Source organism: Cyanistes caeruleus, chromosome 10 (assembly GCF_971803275.1).
Source record: "Cyanistes caeruleus chromosome 10, bCyaCae1.hap1.1, whole genome shotgun sequence".
NCBI lineage: Eukaryota > Metazoa > Chordata > Aves > Passeriformes > Paridae > Cyanistes > Cyanistes caeruleus.
In genome coordinates this window covers 6,501,470-6,519,027 of record NC_141710.1, presented here as the reverse complement: position 1 = coordinate 6,519,027, position 17,558 = coordinate 6,501,470, and the positions used below count along the sequence as shown (strand labels likewise).

The 17,558-nt window shown below is 42.2% G+C and overlaps 2 protein-coding genes across 18 annotated transcripts in view; one reads left to right on the top strand and one right to left on the bottom strand.

The window, feature by feature from the left end:
- LIMS2 (LIM zinc finger domain containing 2) overlaps nt 1-17,558 on the top strand; it is a 51,894-nt gene that overhangs the window by 2,745 nt on the left and 31,591 nt on the right. For 3 of the 17 annotated variants that reach the window (XM_086844529.1, XM_086844530.1, XM_086844531.1), the window contains exons 1-4: nt 196-308; nt 12,259-12,418; nt 13,301-13,367; nt 13,674-13,794. In XM_086844529.1, the coding sequence (XP_086700655.1) occupies nt 298-308; nt 12,259-12,418; nt 13,301-13,367; nt 13,674-13,794 (359 nt within the window). In that variant the 5' untranslated portion in view covers nt 196-297. Of the gene's footprint in view, nt 1-174; nt 412-532; nt 1,145-1,757; nt 1,903-2,740; nt 3,119-3,388; nt 3,614-4,952; nt 5,234-7,516; nt 7,578-11,032; nt 11,155-12,258; nt 12,419-13,300; nt 13,368-13,673; nt 13,795-17,558 lie in introns of those variants that run through there. The other 14 variants (XM_086844526.1, XM_086844524.1, XM_086844525.1 and 11 more) reach the window with 11 other exon arrangements.
- Nucleotides 13,792-16,640, bottom strand: GPR17 (G protein-coupled receptor 17). Its single transcript, XM_023933341.2, has one exon. The coding sequence runs from the start codon at nt 16,638-16,640 to the stop codon at nt 15,609-15,611; it is 1,032 nt and encodes a 343-aa protein (XP_023789109.1). The 3' UTR covers nt 13,792-15,608.

The window sequence follows — 17,558 nt, the reverse complement described above, 5'->3', positions numbered from 1 at the left end:
GCGGCGGGGCAGGGGCAAGAGCAGGAGCAGGAGCTGTGTGTGTGCCGCCTCCTTCCTCCCCACCCCCCTTTCCGCTCCGTCGCCTCGCTATTCCATATTTCTTTGCCTTTATAGGAAAAGTATGCGCAGGTCCGGGGGGGCTGCCCTGAGTCACCGAGAGCTGCGGTGCCCGCCCACGGCCGCGGGGCCGGGGCCGCCGCCGGGGCGGGGTCAGCGCTGCCCGCGGGGCCGCAGCGGCGCGGCCGAGCCGCCCGTCCCGCCCCGCAGCCCCTGGGCCACAGCGCGGGGCTCGCCGCCATGACGGGCAGGTGAGGCCGGGCACGCGGGAGCCGGGCGGGGGTCTGGGCCGTGCCAGCCTTCACCGCCCTGGGGCGGCCGTGGCGTGTCGGGAACAGCTCCTTCTCGCCCTGGGTAGCGCCGTGCGGGGCCCGGTGGGAAGGGTCGGGGGAGAGCGCTTCGCTGCTGTGAGGTTTGCGCGGAGCGGGGCACGCTCCGGCCGGGCGTGCAAGCGGAGAGCTGCTCCGCTGGGCCTGAGCCTGCACGGGGACAGCGGAGGGCAGGGCTGAGGCAGGGCTGAGGCAGAGCTGAGGCAGGGCTCAGGCAGGGCTCAGGCAGAGCTGAGGCAAGGATGAGGCAGGGCTGAGGCAGAGCTGAGGCAGGGCTGAGGCAGAGCTGAGGCAGAGCTGAGGCAGGGCTGAGGCAGAGCTGAGGCAGGGCTGAGGCAGAGCCGGGCGGGAGCAGCGGCCGGGCTCTCTGGGAGCCGGGCCGGCAGCCTGCGCCCGGTGTGCCCCGCACCGCTGCCCCGTCGGGGCCCTTCTCGATGATCTACGCGCAGTCCCTCTGCCCACAGATTCACTCTCCTCTTCTTCGAGCTGGCCTTAACGTTAACACGCTCCAGGAGCTGTTTGAATCTGGAGCTTGGTTCTCTCATGCTGTCTGACAGCTGAGAACGCTGTGAAGCAACTTAATTGACAGTTGTAAATGAGGAGCGGGGAAGGCATTTCCTGGCATTTTCTAGGGTTTGTACAAGTGCTTTAATGTCACTTTTTTCTTCCATCTGTAAAATAAAACTCAGAGGTTATAAGCGGTTCGTGAAAATCAGCTTGCCTTTGTGGAATGTCTTGGAGGTGGGAAGCACGAAGAGGTAATACTGCAGTTAGCAAGGTGCCCTTTTTAGGATACTCATCCTGACGAGTCCTGCTATCTTACTGTAGTTCTGAAGCACTGTTCTTTATGATTAGGAATACTGAGATGGATTCAGAGCACTTTATGTATAAGTATTCACTTTCCTTTTCTGTTAAGTCTTGATGTTTGTATTATGCAGCTTTTTCTGATTATTTGAAGTGGATCCTGATTAATGGGTTGTTGGGTGTGAGAACCTGCTTGTGTGTGCTCCTCTATGATTTGGGAATGTATTGTTTTTGGTCTCTGTGATTACAAATTGATGTTCAATTATACATGATTATTATACATGCTCAAAACTCTTCTGGGTGTTGCCTCATTTCTTTAATGGTCTCTTTTTAATCTTTCTGACATGTGAAACAGGTGTGTATTTACAAGTTTACATTCATTTTCTTACAGCTAGAGGAAGGCTTAGAACTTAAATGTCCACAGTTCATGGGTACCCATCCAGCTCTTAAACAGAGAAAGGATGGAGAGGACTTGGAAAGGACTGTGGCTGTATGAACCCAGCTGATTTCATTTCTTCAGAACTGTAGCATGGTACTGTTTAGAATGACAGGCTTACCACAGGTGAAGTCACTCAAGAGGACAGTGGGAAGTGCCAGCAAACAGCAGTCCTTGTCTTCTCTCCATACTTCCTCTGAAACTTGCCTGTTAAAGTGCAACACTATTCATTGGAAGCTCTGATGTGAAGTGTGAGCCTGGGTGGCCAATTCCAAGGTAGCTGAGACACTGCAAAGTGTGCAGTTCAAAGTGATGCAGGACTTCTCTTTTCCTTGGGTTTACTTCAGAGGGTTGTTAAAATGAGCAGGCCTTGGCTTTTGCTTGTGAAAAGTGAATACAGGCATTACTTAATATTTTCATGAAAGGTTTGTCCTGGAAAGTTTGTTGGCTATAAACATTTCTAAAGTTCTGTCTGCTGTCGTTCCCAGGATAGGACAGTTAACTGTTCTATCCAAGTTGTTTGTCACAGCTGTAACTCAGCTGGCTGATTCCTTGTTAATAGTATCATCCATTTAGGGTAGTAGTTTCCCAGCAAAGTTTTACAGTGTCTGTGTGACGTTGCACTGCTCAGCACCTTGCCTGGCCAATGCCATTGACAAGCACCATGTTCAGTGTTGTTTTTCAGGCTGGGACAGACTCCTATGGCATTGGAAATAATTCAGCATTGAGAATGTTCTTAGATCCAGCTACAGGTCACTCTGCTGAGTGGTACCCAGATGTTATTCCATATTTGTTATCTGGTAGTTCTTCAAGTCTGCTGACATAATGTGGTCAGATGTTCCCCAGCTTACCACAGAATGGGGTTTTCAGGGTTTTGGGAGGAGATGAAGTGCTTCACAGCTGGAGCATCCCCTCAATATCCATTGGGGGAGCCTTCCTGAGCCAGAAAGGGGACATAAATGTGCCTTTGGTCTTGAAACTGTTGACACAGGGAATGATTTTGTTGTTTTACAGTGTTCTAAAGTAACGACTGGAAAACATGAGGTGCTGAAACAGTATTCTTTTTCACTTCACCTTTCTTATAAAGTAAAAATATGAAAGCACTCTCTTCTAGGTGTTAATCAGCAGTGAAGAAATCATCTGTGAATGACCATGAACAAAATGTTGTCAAATGCCCAAAGTAGAAACTGAACAAGAATGGAAGAGAGTTTCCTTTAAGACTATGCTGCTGTGGTGTTGATTAGAAAACCCAAAGGTGAAAAATGCCTGGGCTGTTTTGTGTTGCCTTTAGAAATTAATCTAATACAAAGCCCAAGAAACAAATACTTCCCAAGTGCATGTTTTAGAGCATATTATCTTCATAAGAAATTTTTGTTATCACTATACTTGGTCAAATTGGGATCTGGATACGCCTATGTGCTTCCTGTAGTCAACAAAAGAAGAGCAGCTGCATTTACAGATATGCTTATTGATTGTTCCTAATCCAGTGAAGGTAAGAAATAACAGTGTATTATTTTCAATTAGGGTAGCTGGTTAGATGTTTTTTTAAATGCATAGAGAGCTGCTGCTATACTGAAGCAGTTGCAAATAAAATGGTTTGAAAGAGGAGGAGTATTACAAAAGGTTCTTGGCACTGAGTAGACAGTAGCTGCATTAAATAAGAGATATCTGAGTTAGAAGCAGACATTTATGCTCTTCTGGGTTGAAAATGTGGTTTTAGTCTTAATCTTTCAATCTAAATTTGCTCTCTGTTGGTCTCTAGATAGGAAGGTTCTTAGTCAGTTTTGGGGCCATAGAGATGCCTCCCTGAGGAAGAACCTGAAAATGCCTGAAAGAAGTCTGGCTGCTTTTTTCTCTGCTTTGGTCGAGAAAGTAACCACCTGTAAGAGTTTGGCATCAACCCTGTCTCTTAAAAGCAGTCTATCAAGAGAGAAAGAAAAAAACCCCATGGATTTTCACTCTTTATTTGTAAGGTGGCAAGAGAGGGGTGAGTAAGTGAGCTTGTGTTGAGGGATGGAAAGACAGAATGTTTGCTGTTGGGATTTTGGGTTTTATTTCTTTAATACCCTCATCTTCCCTTTTGAAGAAGACAGTCATAGTTTCCGTGGAAGAGTGATTATTTGAAAACCAATAGAATCATGTTATATGAGTCAAGTAAAAGCTTAAGTTGTTTGAGAGAGAAAGAGTGTTTTTGTCAGATTGCTTAAAGATAAGGGAGAATAATATTGTGGTGATTTAATATTTTTCTTTGTGCTAAAAGTAAAAACATTATTTAATCTTATATTTTATTAATCTTGTATTTTAAAAATGGTTTATTGCTCTAAAATTTCAAAGGTCAGCAGAGACACCCAGTGTGGAGTAGATTTTTCTTTATTCCACTTATAATCTAAGATAGAAATAGATAAACTACACTTACTGTCTGAAATGGTAGTGGCAGATTGCTGTCAGGTCAGGAGCTGAAACTCTCAAGGAAATGTGGGGTGCATTGTAGATTTAAAGGTTGCTGATTTGTGATTTTAAAAGCATGTTGTTCTTTATTCATGCTTGTTCAACTGGGCCTCAGTAAACCCTTCTGTTTTTCTTTAAGTGTCAGAGGAGATTCTTGCTCATTAATATTCATTTAGAACTCATGAAGTCATCAGTCCTCTCATTTTTTTTCCCCTGTAGCTTGCCAAGCTGCATTTCATGCTCATGCTACAAAAATTCAATCCTTTTCCCCTTTCCCCTTTCCAATTTACTAAAAAGTAATTTGTTGATAATGACTCTTAAAATATTTTTCATGGTAATTCTTGAAGGCCAGAGAGCTCTGGAGACTGGAATGTCAAGTATGTTCGTCCTCCCTGCTTCCTGACCCTCTGCTGTGTGCGGCTGCTGCTGGCTGCAATGAGTCCTGACAGCAGAAGTCTTTTGCAGCCTTGTTTCTTGGAATATGCTTTGTCCAAATGGAAGGAACAGCTCTGTTGTTTACAGTGTCCTTAGAACATGGTGTGATACAGCAGCCTGCAGGGAAGCACGTGGAGATGCTAGGGGCAGATACTGATCTGCAGTAAACTATAGTGTTTGCTATCAAGAGCTCTAGTAATCTGCTTTGCTTTTCTTCATTTCTCATCAGAAAGTTTTCTTGATTTAAGTGGCTTAATTTAGTGAAGACTCAGGATTTTTATATTTTTTTTACTTGTTACATTTATACAGAAGCATTCTGCAAGGCTAGGACAGAATGAGGTGCGGATGCCATCCCTGGTGTGCTGCATTAAGTATAATTACTAATGGAATACAGGAAAGAGATTGTCAGATCTTTAAGAATAATGCAAAATGGCAGATGGGTTATAAGGAACAGTGCTTGATCGAGTGTCTATGCATCCTGCTTTAGCTCTTCTAAAATGTAAACGCAACTCCCCAAAGGAAGGTGACTCATTGAGTATCGGTGCTGCTGGTGTTGCTCCAGCTGTGTCCCTGCATTCCCCTGCAGAGGGGCCTTGGGTGCCATGGCTGGCCTGAGGCTCCGGGGGCTGGCAGCCTCCAAGCTTTATCAGCGCCGGCAGGATCGGCTGAGTGGCACAGGGTCACTGCTGAGCAGCAGGACAGACACGGCGGCTGGGATTCCTGGGTATGTCTCCAAGATGATGGGAATGGCATTGTTAAAACATTTTCCAGGATTTGATAGATTTTCAGCTTTGGTCGTGGGGCTGTAAGTGAGAGTTATTTGCACAGAGCCAGAGGGGGTGAGGTCTGTTTGTTTTCATTTCCAAGTAGATTAAGAAGGAAAGAACTTTCCTGATGAGAAAGCTTTCAGTTTTTAACAATAACAGGAAAGCAACAATGGAGAACCTTTCCCATTTCGAGCTCTGTGCTAGACTGTTCAGAACCAGCATTAGTGCCTGTGTTGGTTTTGTTTGCATGGCTTGGTTTTTGGTAGCTTCTACCATGTCCAGCAAAGCTGATTCCTGATGGCTCTGAAGATGGACATAACCAAGGCTGGGCCAATTAGAGCTATTGGTAATGCCTTTGTGATAACATATTTAAGAATGAAAGCAAAACAAAGTGGGGCACGGTTTTTTCTAGCCAGAGAAGAGGAGGAGGTGAGAACATGTGAGGGAAACAACATGGACACCAAAATTAGTGGAGCAGGAGGGGGAGAAGGGACTTCAGGTGCTGGAGCTCAGATTCCTCTGCAGGGCGTGGTGAAAACATGGTGAAGCAGCTCTGCCCCGCAGCCCGTGGGGATCCACAGGGGATGCAGAGATCCACCCACAGCCCCTGGGGATCCATGGGGGATGCAGAGATCCATGCACAGCCCCTGGAGGAGGTGCCCATGCTGGAGCAGTGGATGCCTGGAGGAAGCTGTGACCCAGTGGAAGACCCAATAGAGAGAGGGGACCCTGCTTCCAGGCTGGAGGAGGACTGCACCCTGCAGTAGAGGGACCCACTCAACCAACTTTGGAGAAGTTCAGAGAGAACAGTCCCCTGTGGGAAGGGACCCCACAGTAAAGCAGGGGAAGGACTCCTCTCCCTGCAGTGAGAGAAACCATGGGTGATGAACCACAACCCCCACGCCCTGTCTCCCTGTACTCTAGGTGGGAAGGAGGGAGGAATTGGGGGAAAAAAGGTGGTTTAAGGTCTTATTTTACTTCTCACTATCTTCCTCTGACTTTTTTAGTAAGAAATTCACTTTGTACCTCTAAGTTGAGCCTGTTTTGCCCTTAGAGTGTTTTCTCCCAGTCCTTATCTCAACTCATGAACCCTTTGTTTCATTTTTTTTTTCCTCTCCTCTGCCCAGCTGCAGCAGGGGAGGGTGAGTGCCTGTTTTGGGTGCCAGGTATTAGGCCAGTGTCAGACCATGACAGTGATAGTGGTGTTAATGGTGAAGCATTTGGGCGCTGTGGGAGTAAAAAATGGTGAGATGCAGTAATTTTCCAAAGTTTTGATAAAATGCTATCATTCCTTGGGTTTTATCAATCCTTTACCTATACTATTAATATCAAGCTTGTTGATTTCAGTTTTTGTAAATAACTCCAACCCAGCTTCAGAAACCAAAGCTTTCAAGCGTAGCTGCTTCATGAGAACATGTAAACCAGTGCTTCTTAAATCTGTCCAGACAATTCCATTGGTTGATATGATCATTACTTTTTCCATGCTACATATTAAAATTTTACTTCTGAATTTTCATTAGTTAATTTTGTGCAGAAGGTAAATTAACAGGAGTTAAGTAAAACTTATTTCCTTTCATTTTGGGAGAACTATGAGCTGCAGCAGCAATGTGGGATCTGAAGTCTCTGTCACTGGAGAGAGCAGTGAGCATCCAGGAGAGGTGATTTTTTAGCAGTCAGGAGTTCAGAATTTGAAACATTTCTTAGCCAGAAGTTGGCCTGATGCTTAGCTGGAAATGAGGAATTAGTTTGGCCTCTCAATATGAACTGTGCACCTCTCACTAAAATCCTTCTTTTCCTGCTCTATTCCTTTTAGCTCTTAGTTAGTTGGTAAATTTTTTATTTTTCTTACACGAAGCTGTGGGTGTGTATGTATGGGAATTTAATGAGGAGGGGGGCTAACAAGGTAGTGAAGGAAATGGTGATGCCATCTAGAGGTGACAGTGCTGTTCAGGAAAAGTGAAAAGCATGGAAGAGACCTGTGAGAGGAAAGAAAAGCACTGAAAAAGCATCTGTACAGGTAAATTGAGTACATTTTTCACATCATAGTTCTTGATGCAGAGTAAGCATAGAGCCAGCATATTTTGGTTTTATTGAGCAGGTAACAGTGCTGAAAATTTTAATCCCTTTGAGGATTAAAATCTCTGAATTATTGAATTATGAATTATCTCTGAATCCCTGAATTACTGTATTTTATCTATGGGTTTTGAGCTAGTGGTAATTTTTGCTTCTCCTTCCTAATAGGCCCTGATAGTTTATGTCTTTTCTTCAGGCAAAGGAGAGTAATCCAACAGAAGTGCTGCTGTAAGTTGGTGATAATTGATGAATACATGTAGGGAATGATTTGTGTTGTCAGTGCTGGTAAACAAACATCACATTTAAGCTCCTTTGATATAATGGAAGTAGAGAAAGATTTAACGTGTGTAAGGAGTTTTTTATCAAATAGACATTCTGGATGAAGCTATACATCTTGATATTAAGAGTGGTTTTCCTGTGTAAGAGGAATAATTTATTTAAAACCTGTACATTTCTTTATGTTGTTGATGTTTGCCTGGGCTGAGTGAGCACTGCTGACTGTATGTCTTTTTAAGTAATTGGTCATGATTTACTGGCAATAAGTGTGTCTTGGTGTTGAGAGGGACTCCCAAGTATCCATGGCATAGGGAGGTTTTTGGTGTGAATACCAAGAGAATTTTGCTGTTGCTGCTGCTGATCTCAAAGGTCTGCCTGATTGCAGCTTCCTGCGGGTCAGCCATATGGACATTGTACTCTGGCTTCAGCTGCAATATGTGAATTTTTGGGGTTTTTTTAACCCCTCGAGTTTTACTAATCGCAAATTGCTGTTGCTGGTAGGCCCAAGGAGAGATGGGTTTTTTCCATATTGTGTCCATAAGTTGCATTTATAAATTTTTCTTAGTTTTGGTTATCTCTGTGTTCTAAATAAGGAAGAAAAATATTTATTTCACTGAGAGTTTGGGGGCTACACGATCCAAGAAGATATATTGAGAGAGTCACTATTAATTTCTTATTTAGCTAGTGAAAAAAATACTCAGCATGAACTGAAAATTCAGTGCAAAGCAGAAGGAGAAGTGCTGAAAATGTTAAGCTATGAGCATAGTTTAACAAATGCACAACAAATCATGCATTAAACAAATGGGGATTACTTTTTCCCAATATTTCATGACAAGTTTAATAGTAACATTAAATAAGTCAATTCAGTTTGGGAAAGTTGTCCAGATAAGTCAATTGCAGCAAAGAGATTTTGGAATTATAAGGGTAGTTGAGGGCTGTTTTTCAGCACTAGTTCATGAAATGACACCCTTCCTCTTTCTTTTGTCTTTGTATTAGTCATTATCTGTAAAATCAGTCATAAAGTCTGGTATTGTCTCAGATTTCATTTGTGTCTTTGTCAACAATGAGGACCTTAAGCCACTAATTCTCAGCTGTGCTGTGGGAATGGGAACCAGCCATTCTCCTGGAGTTTATCTCATTTTTATCTTGTCTGCTGACATCTGTGACGTACACAAGTGGTGACAGCTCTTCCAGTTTTGATGTTTCACTATCATATCTGTCTGTGCATACATACTAGAAATGTAATTATATTGTGATGTTTTCTGTAAACACTTGCTCCTACTGAGCAGAATGAGCAGAAAATACATCTTTAGGGTTCCCCAACATAGGTTTTGTTCTCTGCTGAGGTTTAGATAATGCCCTGGCTTCTTGTATCTCAAAGAATTGTCTTGCTTTCTTTGATAATTAGATAATTTGTTAAAGATACAGCACATAATCATGAAAGTTTGGGAAAAGCATTGTTTGAATGCTGGTAGTTTTTGGGTTTGTGCAGGACAGGGGAACTTCAGGATGCTGATCTCATCATGTTTTAACAGCCTTTCCTGTCTTTGTGTCACCAGCTTATTGTTAAAACAGAGGAAGATTCATTATTTTACTGAATAGAAGAAAATCAGTGAGCAAACAGAAGCAGCACTCTATATTGGGGACTGTCCTTTGTGGGAAAGATTTAGGTGTAAGTGTTATCTAATGAGTGGCACAGCAAGTCAGACCTTTGTGGTTATTCTTGGTACTGCTATCAAAAGGATGTTTGTGGTGCTACCCTTCCTTTCCCCATGCTGCTAGCAGAAGTGCTTTTGCAGCAGTGTAGTAAACTGAATCATAAAATTGCTTTGAATTAGCACAGACCCTCTTCCTTCCTGCTTTGGTTAATTTTAACCTTGAGCTAGATGAAAAAATGCTTGGTTTTGTACAAACAAGAGGGCACGTAGGAGTATGTACTTGGGGGAAATTAAAAAGGTAAATTTTAAAGTAAAACCTTTGAATAAATGCAAATTCATATCTTTAGGGGAATGCTGAAGTGTGGCAAAATGTAGCTTGACTGCAAAACACTAAAATGTCTTAAATGAAAATGGATGCAGAGTTATAAATGGAGAAAGAGCAAGGATGCAAAACTCTTGCTGTGGATTGTCAAAGAGCCACAGCTGCTGGTTTGCATTACAGGAGATATATTGGTCAGGAGCTGATGCAGTTCAGTTGACTCCTGGTAGTCTGGCTCTTCCCAAAAGTTTTATTTGAGTTTTAGCTGAGGTAGAGAACTGAATTTTTTGTACTGGTTCATTTATATTTTCCTGGACTAATAGTTTCTCTCATCTGCATAATGAGTCACACTCATTAGCTCATTTGCATGGGCAGCTCAGACTGTACCATGATAATTTTTCTTATGTCTTTGAGGAAATCTTAGCAGCAGCATCACAGGGGAGACCCTGTGTCGTCATTATCTTTCTTGCCAAGACAGCCACGGGGTTGTGTGGGAATCTTTCCCAGAGTGTCTGGTGTGAAGTGTCACAGCTGTGCTGAGTTTGATGCACGGCTGTGCAGGTTGCAGGCTTCAGTTGCTGCGAAATGTTGTGGAGATGACTGCTCTGGTCTAGCAGAGTTCACCCTACATGTTGATATTGGCACTGGTGGGTCCCTTTGCAGAAAGAAAAAATAAAGAAAATTAGGATTTTTTAAAATGTTGATTTCATGTTTATAAAGAAAAAACTCCAACACAACTAACACAAGATGGTGATTTGCTGTTAGTGTCTAGCATGTAATTCTTGCTGGATAGCCTGGTTTTTTCCCCAGAGGAGATTTTTCACTATGGTGACATCAGTCTTTATTAATCTTGACTGTTGGCTAGTTCAAGTCTTGGAATTTAGGAACTGAATTTTTCAACAGGGTGAAAGTATTTGAAGGGAACGTTTTATTTTCAATTCCTGGTACGGATTTGTGTGGTGTAGCTGGAAGAGTGGTGACTGAAAACCAAGCTGATTAGGTGTTGGCTTTGCTGCAAACACTGATGTTTTTGTGCTGACCTATTCCCTTGGTACTGTGTCAGGATAAAAATATTTCTTTAATCTATGATCTGTAGTTTATGAAATAACAGGATTTCCTCTTGTCCATAATTCTAGTCCATGTCTGTCTTTTTACATATCCTTTGTACTGCAAGTAGGAAACAAGTTGTAGCAAATTTTTGCTAAATTACTACTCCATTCTTGAAACTCTTGTGGTTTCTCTTGGTTTTTGCCTCCCTTGGAATTGCAGCGGTTGAACGGAAAGTCTGATTTTAGTGAGGGGTCTCTCTAGGTCACAGAGTAGGGTGTTAGTGCAGCCTGCAGAGGGGAGACACGGCTCAGCTCAGCACTGCAGGGCTGGTTGTGTTACCTCAGGGGGCTGCAGCTGCTCCCTGCTCATTCCAGTTGTGCTCAGGGCACAGAGCCCTGGAATACAGACAGTGGCCTGGTTTTGAGGGGATTGTCTCTGACCAGAGGAAGGAGAATCTTCTGCTCCTGGAAAAGCTTCTTGGATTACTGTTCTCCATGAAGAGGTGGGGAAAGTAGCATCTTGGGTTGTTGAGTAATACTAACAGTGGAAAATCAGAGTAGCTTTGAATCTAAAAAGAAAGAAAGTAGCCTTGTGAAGTAAGCTCTCTTTCATTTTGTGCATACATTTCCTACTTCAGGAAAAGTACGGTACAGATAGTTTGGAGACTTTCTTAACATGGTGGCAGTTTTTATACTTCACCTATAAAACTGCAAACTTTCCAATCATAGAATTCAAAAGGTGTCCAGAAGGCATAAACCAGGTTTTTTTATATCTAAAAGTGCAATAATATTGATATTTTTTACTATTGTATAGTCTGGTGGTTAAAAGAAAGATCACACTGCAACAAGAAACTGAGATGGACCTGATAATTTTTCTCTCCTGGTTTGCACATGTGATATACATTTTAAAACTGCATTAACTTAGATTAGCATGATGGCAAGCATGAAAATTTTGTGAAAGAGGTTAGGGTGATTCCTTATTTTAGGGTAGATTGAGGAAATGTTCCTTATGTGATTTTTAAGTGTGGCCTGTGGGGGATTTTAGCCTCGCGTTCTGAGGAAATGAAGCTGAGGCATTGACCAAGCCAGCCAGAGGGACCTGTCCTTGTCCATAGCTTTGTAGCACTTTGACAATTTTAACTAATTTCTCAGAAGGGCCGGGGCCTGTAGAGGGGGAAATGCTGTGTTACTGCTGACAGTGAAGGGGAGAGTGCAGTGGGATATCAGTGCTTATTACAACTCAGAAAATGCACATCCTGAGGTGCGCATCCTGAAACCAGAAGGCCCAAGAAGTCAGGACCATTGGGTTTGCTTTCTCCAAACTGCTGGTTTGGAGAAATTTGGTTTGTGCAAAATTGTGTTTATTTGCCATGAGCTATTAGCAGGATGATTTAGTGGGGTGAAATATTGGTGACGTAGCCAAAAGTGTGCAATGGGTACATCTGCTACGTGACCTCATCTGCCTCATACAAGTTGTCAGAACTTTATTTCTGACTGGTGTCAGTCACTCATAGATTTCTTTTTATAATTTTTTTTTTTATAAAAGGGAGTTTAAAGCAGCTGGAATGTTGTGTTTATAAATGTTCTTACTCTTGTCTTTATTCCAGTAATATGTCTGATGCTCTGGCAAATGCCGTGTGTGAGCGTTGCCAGACGCGGTTCGATCCAGCAGAGAGGATTGTGAACAGCAATGGGGAGCTCTATCACGAGAACTGCTTTGTCTGTGCTCAGTGCTTTCGGCAGTTCCCAGAGGGACTCTTTTATGAGGTGAGTTCCCTGACTGGTTGGAAGAGAAGAGAAATAGCTGTAGTAAAATGCAAGGAATTCTCAACTTTCTTGTGTATTTAATTTCTTAGCCCTAAACATTTCTTGCCATTTTTTTTGAGGAACCTCCAACTTAATTTTACTCTTTTTGTTCTCACATGTTCCTTCAAAAGGTGTTCTTTGGGTAAGACTCATTTCAAAAAGAAAATAAGTGTTTTGGTAATCATCAGAGAATCACAAAATGGTTTGGGTTGGAAGGGACCTTACAAATCATCACATTCCAAGCCCTGCCGTGGGCAGGGCCACTTTCCACTGGACGAGGTTGCGCAAAGCACTGTCCAACCTGGCCCTAATATTTCATTAGACATAAGTGAATTTTTATTTTTAGACATATTGTACCAAACTGTTCCAGTTGGGCAACTGGAATATGTGAACCTACTTAAAAGCTAGGTTGAATTATTTTTTCAGAATATACACAAGTACATATTTTGAATAACACATTATTTTAAACTTCCTGTATTTTATTTTGATGGGAGTTTTAGCCTCGTGTAGGAGGAGTAGTAGTTCTGAGGTAAACTAAAGCAAAAATTAAATTAAAGGCAACTAGAGGAAAGGGATTGGGATATTCTTCAGGATTTTTACTGTCTTGTAGTAGCATTGTTATTAATTCAGCTGTGCAAATTCACCATGAGGCTGCAGCCATATATGGATGTTTCTTTAAGAGAACCTTTAGGAGTTGAAAAAGAGGTATGTAGGGGACTAGAACTGGAAAACTTGACTGACCTGGACTAAATAGTCATACCAATGGAAAATCATGCTGAACTGTCAAGATGTAAAAGTAGTTCAGTTATTCATGAGGGTCCTTCTCTCTTGTTTTGTTTGCAGTTTGAAGGTAGGAAGTACTGTGAGCATGACTTCCAGATGCTGTTTGCTCCTTGCTGCGGGGAATGTGGTAAGAAGTGGCAAATATCAACACCAGGGTTTAACAACTGCAGGGCTGTGCAAACCTTGCAGCGTTGCTGTGATGTCCAGCCTTGGGCTGGGGTTGTTGGGGTCACTTTAAAGAGCCAGGAGCTCTGGGTGGGAACAAAGCATGATACCAGCAGTGATTTTAGGTTATTCTGGTTGTGGGAATAATTGTTTTTTTTTCACAGTTAGACTGTAATAGTAATTATGGAATTAAAGTGGGAGGACTATGAAGGATAGTAGATTTTGGTAAGACTGTTTTTTGCATGCATCTCATGCTTTCCTTTTGCAGGTGAGTTCATTACTGGGCGTGTTATTAAGGCAATGAACAACAACTGGCACCCAGAATGTTTCCGCTGTGAGCTCTGTGATGTAACCCTTGCTGACCTGGGTTTTGTGAAGAATGCTGGCAGGTAAGATGGAGCAGGAGATCAGAAAGTTTTATCAGTGTGTTATTGATACAGCTGTGAGATGCTGAGGGTGGTCAGTTAGTTTTACACTGAGAAGGAAAGCTTGATAAGGTACAGAAGAATTTTAGGAGTAACCTGTTAGGTGGGAAATTTTTTATCCAACAAAACATGTAGAAACTGAAGTTTTAGTGGCTAGTGAATGGGTTTTGTAAAAGAAAGGGATTTCAAGCAGAAGATAAAGATTTCAGGGATTTCACATAATAAGTGAGAAAAAGAGATTATGTAATCTCAGGCAGGTTGATTATCAAGTAAGCAGCTGAGTGGGAAATCAAAATGTAGCAAAAGGCCAAAAGAATAACACAATGATTACAGCTATGTATTTTCAGCCTGTGATTCCACTGGTATTCAGAAATCATTCATTTTAAGTGAAGAAATATAAAAATGAATCCTAGAGCTTGATTAATGCATTTAATTCAGAAATAACAAAAATACAAAAAGGAGCTTATACAAAAGCATACCATTATAAGAAAATAAGACAATCCAGCAGTTAGCAGACAGTGTTGCCAATTCAGAGTTAATTTTAGGCTTTCATACATTATGAGCAAAGCCTAGTAGATTCCTAGAGTTTATATTTTCACTAACTAATGGTGAAGGAAGGAAGAAAAGGTCATATACTGTCCAGTAGGGAGTCCTCTCAACTCCCTCATCTTCTTCATATTTCGTGCAACTTCTTTGCCTGAGTTTTTTGAGCTGCGCATAATTGATTTTCTTTTGGCACCTCACCTTGCTAGAATGGGCTGTTGGAATAGCACTTAGGGTGTTTTGGGGAAGCAGTCAGGATAAAAAAAGCTCAAGCAAGATAAAGTATGTTTGATTTTGTAATTTGTGGACCAAGTCTAAAATGGTAAGGAACTCATTCCCAAAAGCATAGCAGAGAGATAGGTGTGTGTATCTATGTAATAATGTATTTTACCTGCTACATGATTTTCTATAATATTTATCTCCATAGCATTGAAGCAGTCTTCTAGTAAATATTATTGTAAACTCTTGCATTCTTTTTTTCCCTTTTCAATTGTACCTGGTCTACCCTAGTCTGCCTGTCACTTCCAGGCATATTCTGCTAGATGCAATTTGTATCAGTTAGAATAAAGAGAATCCCTACTTTATGCATAGTGAAGGAATAGTCTTGCCAGATAAGTCACAAAAAAGAACTGTAAACCATCTTAAAGCTACGAATCTTTTCTGTCTTAATTCCTGTCCAGGCTGGGTTCATTGCTTCATTCTGGCCTTTTTTTTTTTCTTGTCATCATTTAGTACCATTTTTTTTTCCATTACTTATAAACACTTTGAATTCAGAGACTTGAACAAGATGTGCAAATGTGGACAAATTCCATCAGGCAGGTCTGTCTCAGGAGCGGATCTCTACTGCTGGCACAATGTGAAATTTTAAATTAGGCTGTATGCATTGTGCAGAGGAAGCACTGAGTGCTTTGGGAATTAAGTCCTTTGAAAAAAAATAATTTGTGGGTCCATTTCCCTCATTGTCCCCTTCTTTGTTCCTAAGTGCTCAACGCTCAGTTTAATTTCTTGGAAATCAGTAGAACTGTCCTTCAGTTTGCAGTTTTAGCAATACAAACAGGTGTTCTCTATGGTCAGAGGGATTCTTGTTAATGGCGGCCCCATAAAAACAACAAAACTTCCCTTCTCAGGGTGAATTTGACTGGGTGGACTATCTTGCTGCATATTTGTGCTCTCAGCTGATTTTGGTGGAAGAGGGTGCTCTTAAAATGAGCCACTGACACTGACAAGAGTCATGTTCACAGTTCAGATTTAGCACTTAGTGAGCTTTCATTTGTCTTGCCCTCATACGTTTGAGGCAACATTATGTTTTTTTTAATACAAAACAGATTGCACAAAGCCTCACGGAATTTCTCAGCTACAAAAAAATACATGATGGGGTCAAACGCCCCGTTGAGGCTGGTGAGGCAGGAAGTGATGCGGTTGCTGAGGGCCAGGAGACGCTGTGTTTCACAGGAGGCTTTGGTCCCATTGTAGTGGAGAATATAAATGTAGCGATTGACATGATAAGGTACAAAGCAAATTAGAAAGATCATCACGACCATGATGATCATTTTGACAGCTTTTTCCTTCAGGTGTTTCTCAACTCTGTTCCCACTCTTCAGGCTCTGGATGATGAGTAAGTAGCAAGTCACAGTAGTAACAAAGGGGAAGGTGAATGCCACTGCTAAGGACACGAGGGCGTGACGTGAGGCCTTTTCTCTGTAGAGCTGCAGGCAGACAGTTGTGTTTTTCATGTGCACAGTCTGCACACTGAGCAGCAGAGGTGCCATTGCCACACCAACGATGACCCACAGAAAGACACACGCCACGTGGGCGTACCGCGACCTGCGGAGCTTGATGGACTTCACGGGGTGCACAATGGCCAGGAAACGGTCTACGCTGATGCACATCAGGAAATAGATACTGGCATACATGTTGAGGTAGAAAAGGAAGCCGGTGAGTCTGCATGGGATCTCACCAAATGGCCAATGGTTACCAGAAAAATGGTACACCAGCCGGGTGGGAAGTATCAGCACAAAGGACAGGTCAGCCACAGCAAGATGCATCAGGAAAATGTTGGCAGGTGTGCCTGACTTTTGGTCCCGGATGAAAAGCCAAAGTGCCAGGGCATTGCCAGCAAAAGCTAGGATGAAGTCCAAAAAGTAGAAAGTGGCAAAAATCATGTTCTCAAGGTGTGTCTCTTTGCCACATTGCTCTGATGTTTCCAAAGCGAAATTTGATTGATTTGAGCAATTGAAGAGCAGGCTTGAATCTGCTGGTCCATTCATTTTTCCCCACAGTTCTGAAGAAAAAAAGCCCTAAGTGTAAAAGAATTAAGACAGTATTATTACAAAAGAGCCTGGGTTTATGGAAAACAAAACAAAACAAAAAAGCAACAAAAGACCCAAAAACCCACACATAAAAGTCAGCAATATCTCCTGTTTGCTAGCATCAGTGTTTAGTATGACAGGTCAGTCTGAATTTAAACCTTATATTAGACTTCTGAATAGCCTCTGCTCAGCTGAGTTTACTGGAGCAGTAATTCCTGTGGAAGGAACCCCAGTGAAGGGCTGGCTAGCTGGTGATGAGCTTGTCTCCAGCCTGTGCTGAGGTCAGTTGTATAACCAGGTACTGAGATGCTTGTGTGTCTGGTTAAGAGGAGTAGGAGTGAGTTCTGTGTATCTAACTAGAAAGTGTTTGCCATGTTTCAGTTTGAAAGCCTGATTCAGGACCAAGGAATTCCTGATGAGTCAGCTCTTCTGACCACAGGTGTCTGTTGGAAGGTGATCTAGCTTAGAATATCTGTCTTGTTCTTAAAAGAGATAAAAGACAGGTCAAATATTGCTGTTACTAAAAAAATCCACAGGGTTCCTGAAAACATTTGAGCATTATTTTAGTCAACAGAACTCATTGTTCAGATGTGTAAAAGTATTTGGATCAGAGAGAACTGAAATGGGATTAAGTACAAACAAATATACTGAAAAATGTAAGAACAGTTCCAAGGTAGTTAATATATTCAGTTTGGCTGCTGTTACTTTGAGGTGAACAGAAAACTGGAATACCTGGAGATTTGTGTGCTGGATCACTTCTGTTTGGTTCACAGTTGAAGAGAGAAAATCAACAGCAGAGGGACTGGATGAAATTCAGAAATTGGAAGTTCTTCCTATGGCCACAGAGGGCCCTTCTTACTTCATACATTGCCTGGA

Coding starts and splice junctions, on each gene's coding strand:
- GPR17 (XM_023933341.2), bottom strand. CDS start 16,640: ATGAATGGACCAGCAGATTCAAGCCTGCTCTTCAATTGCTCAAATCAA.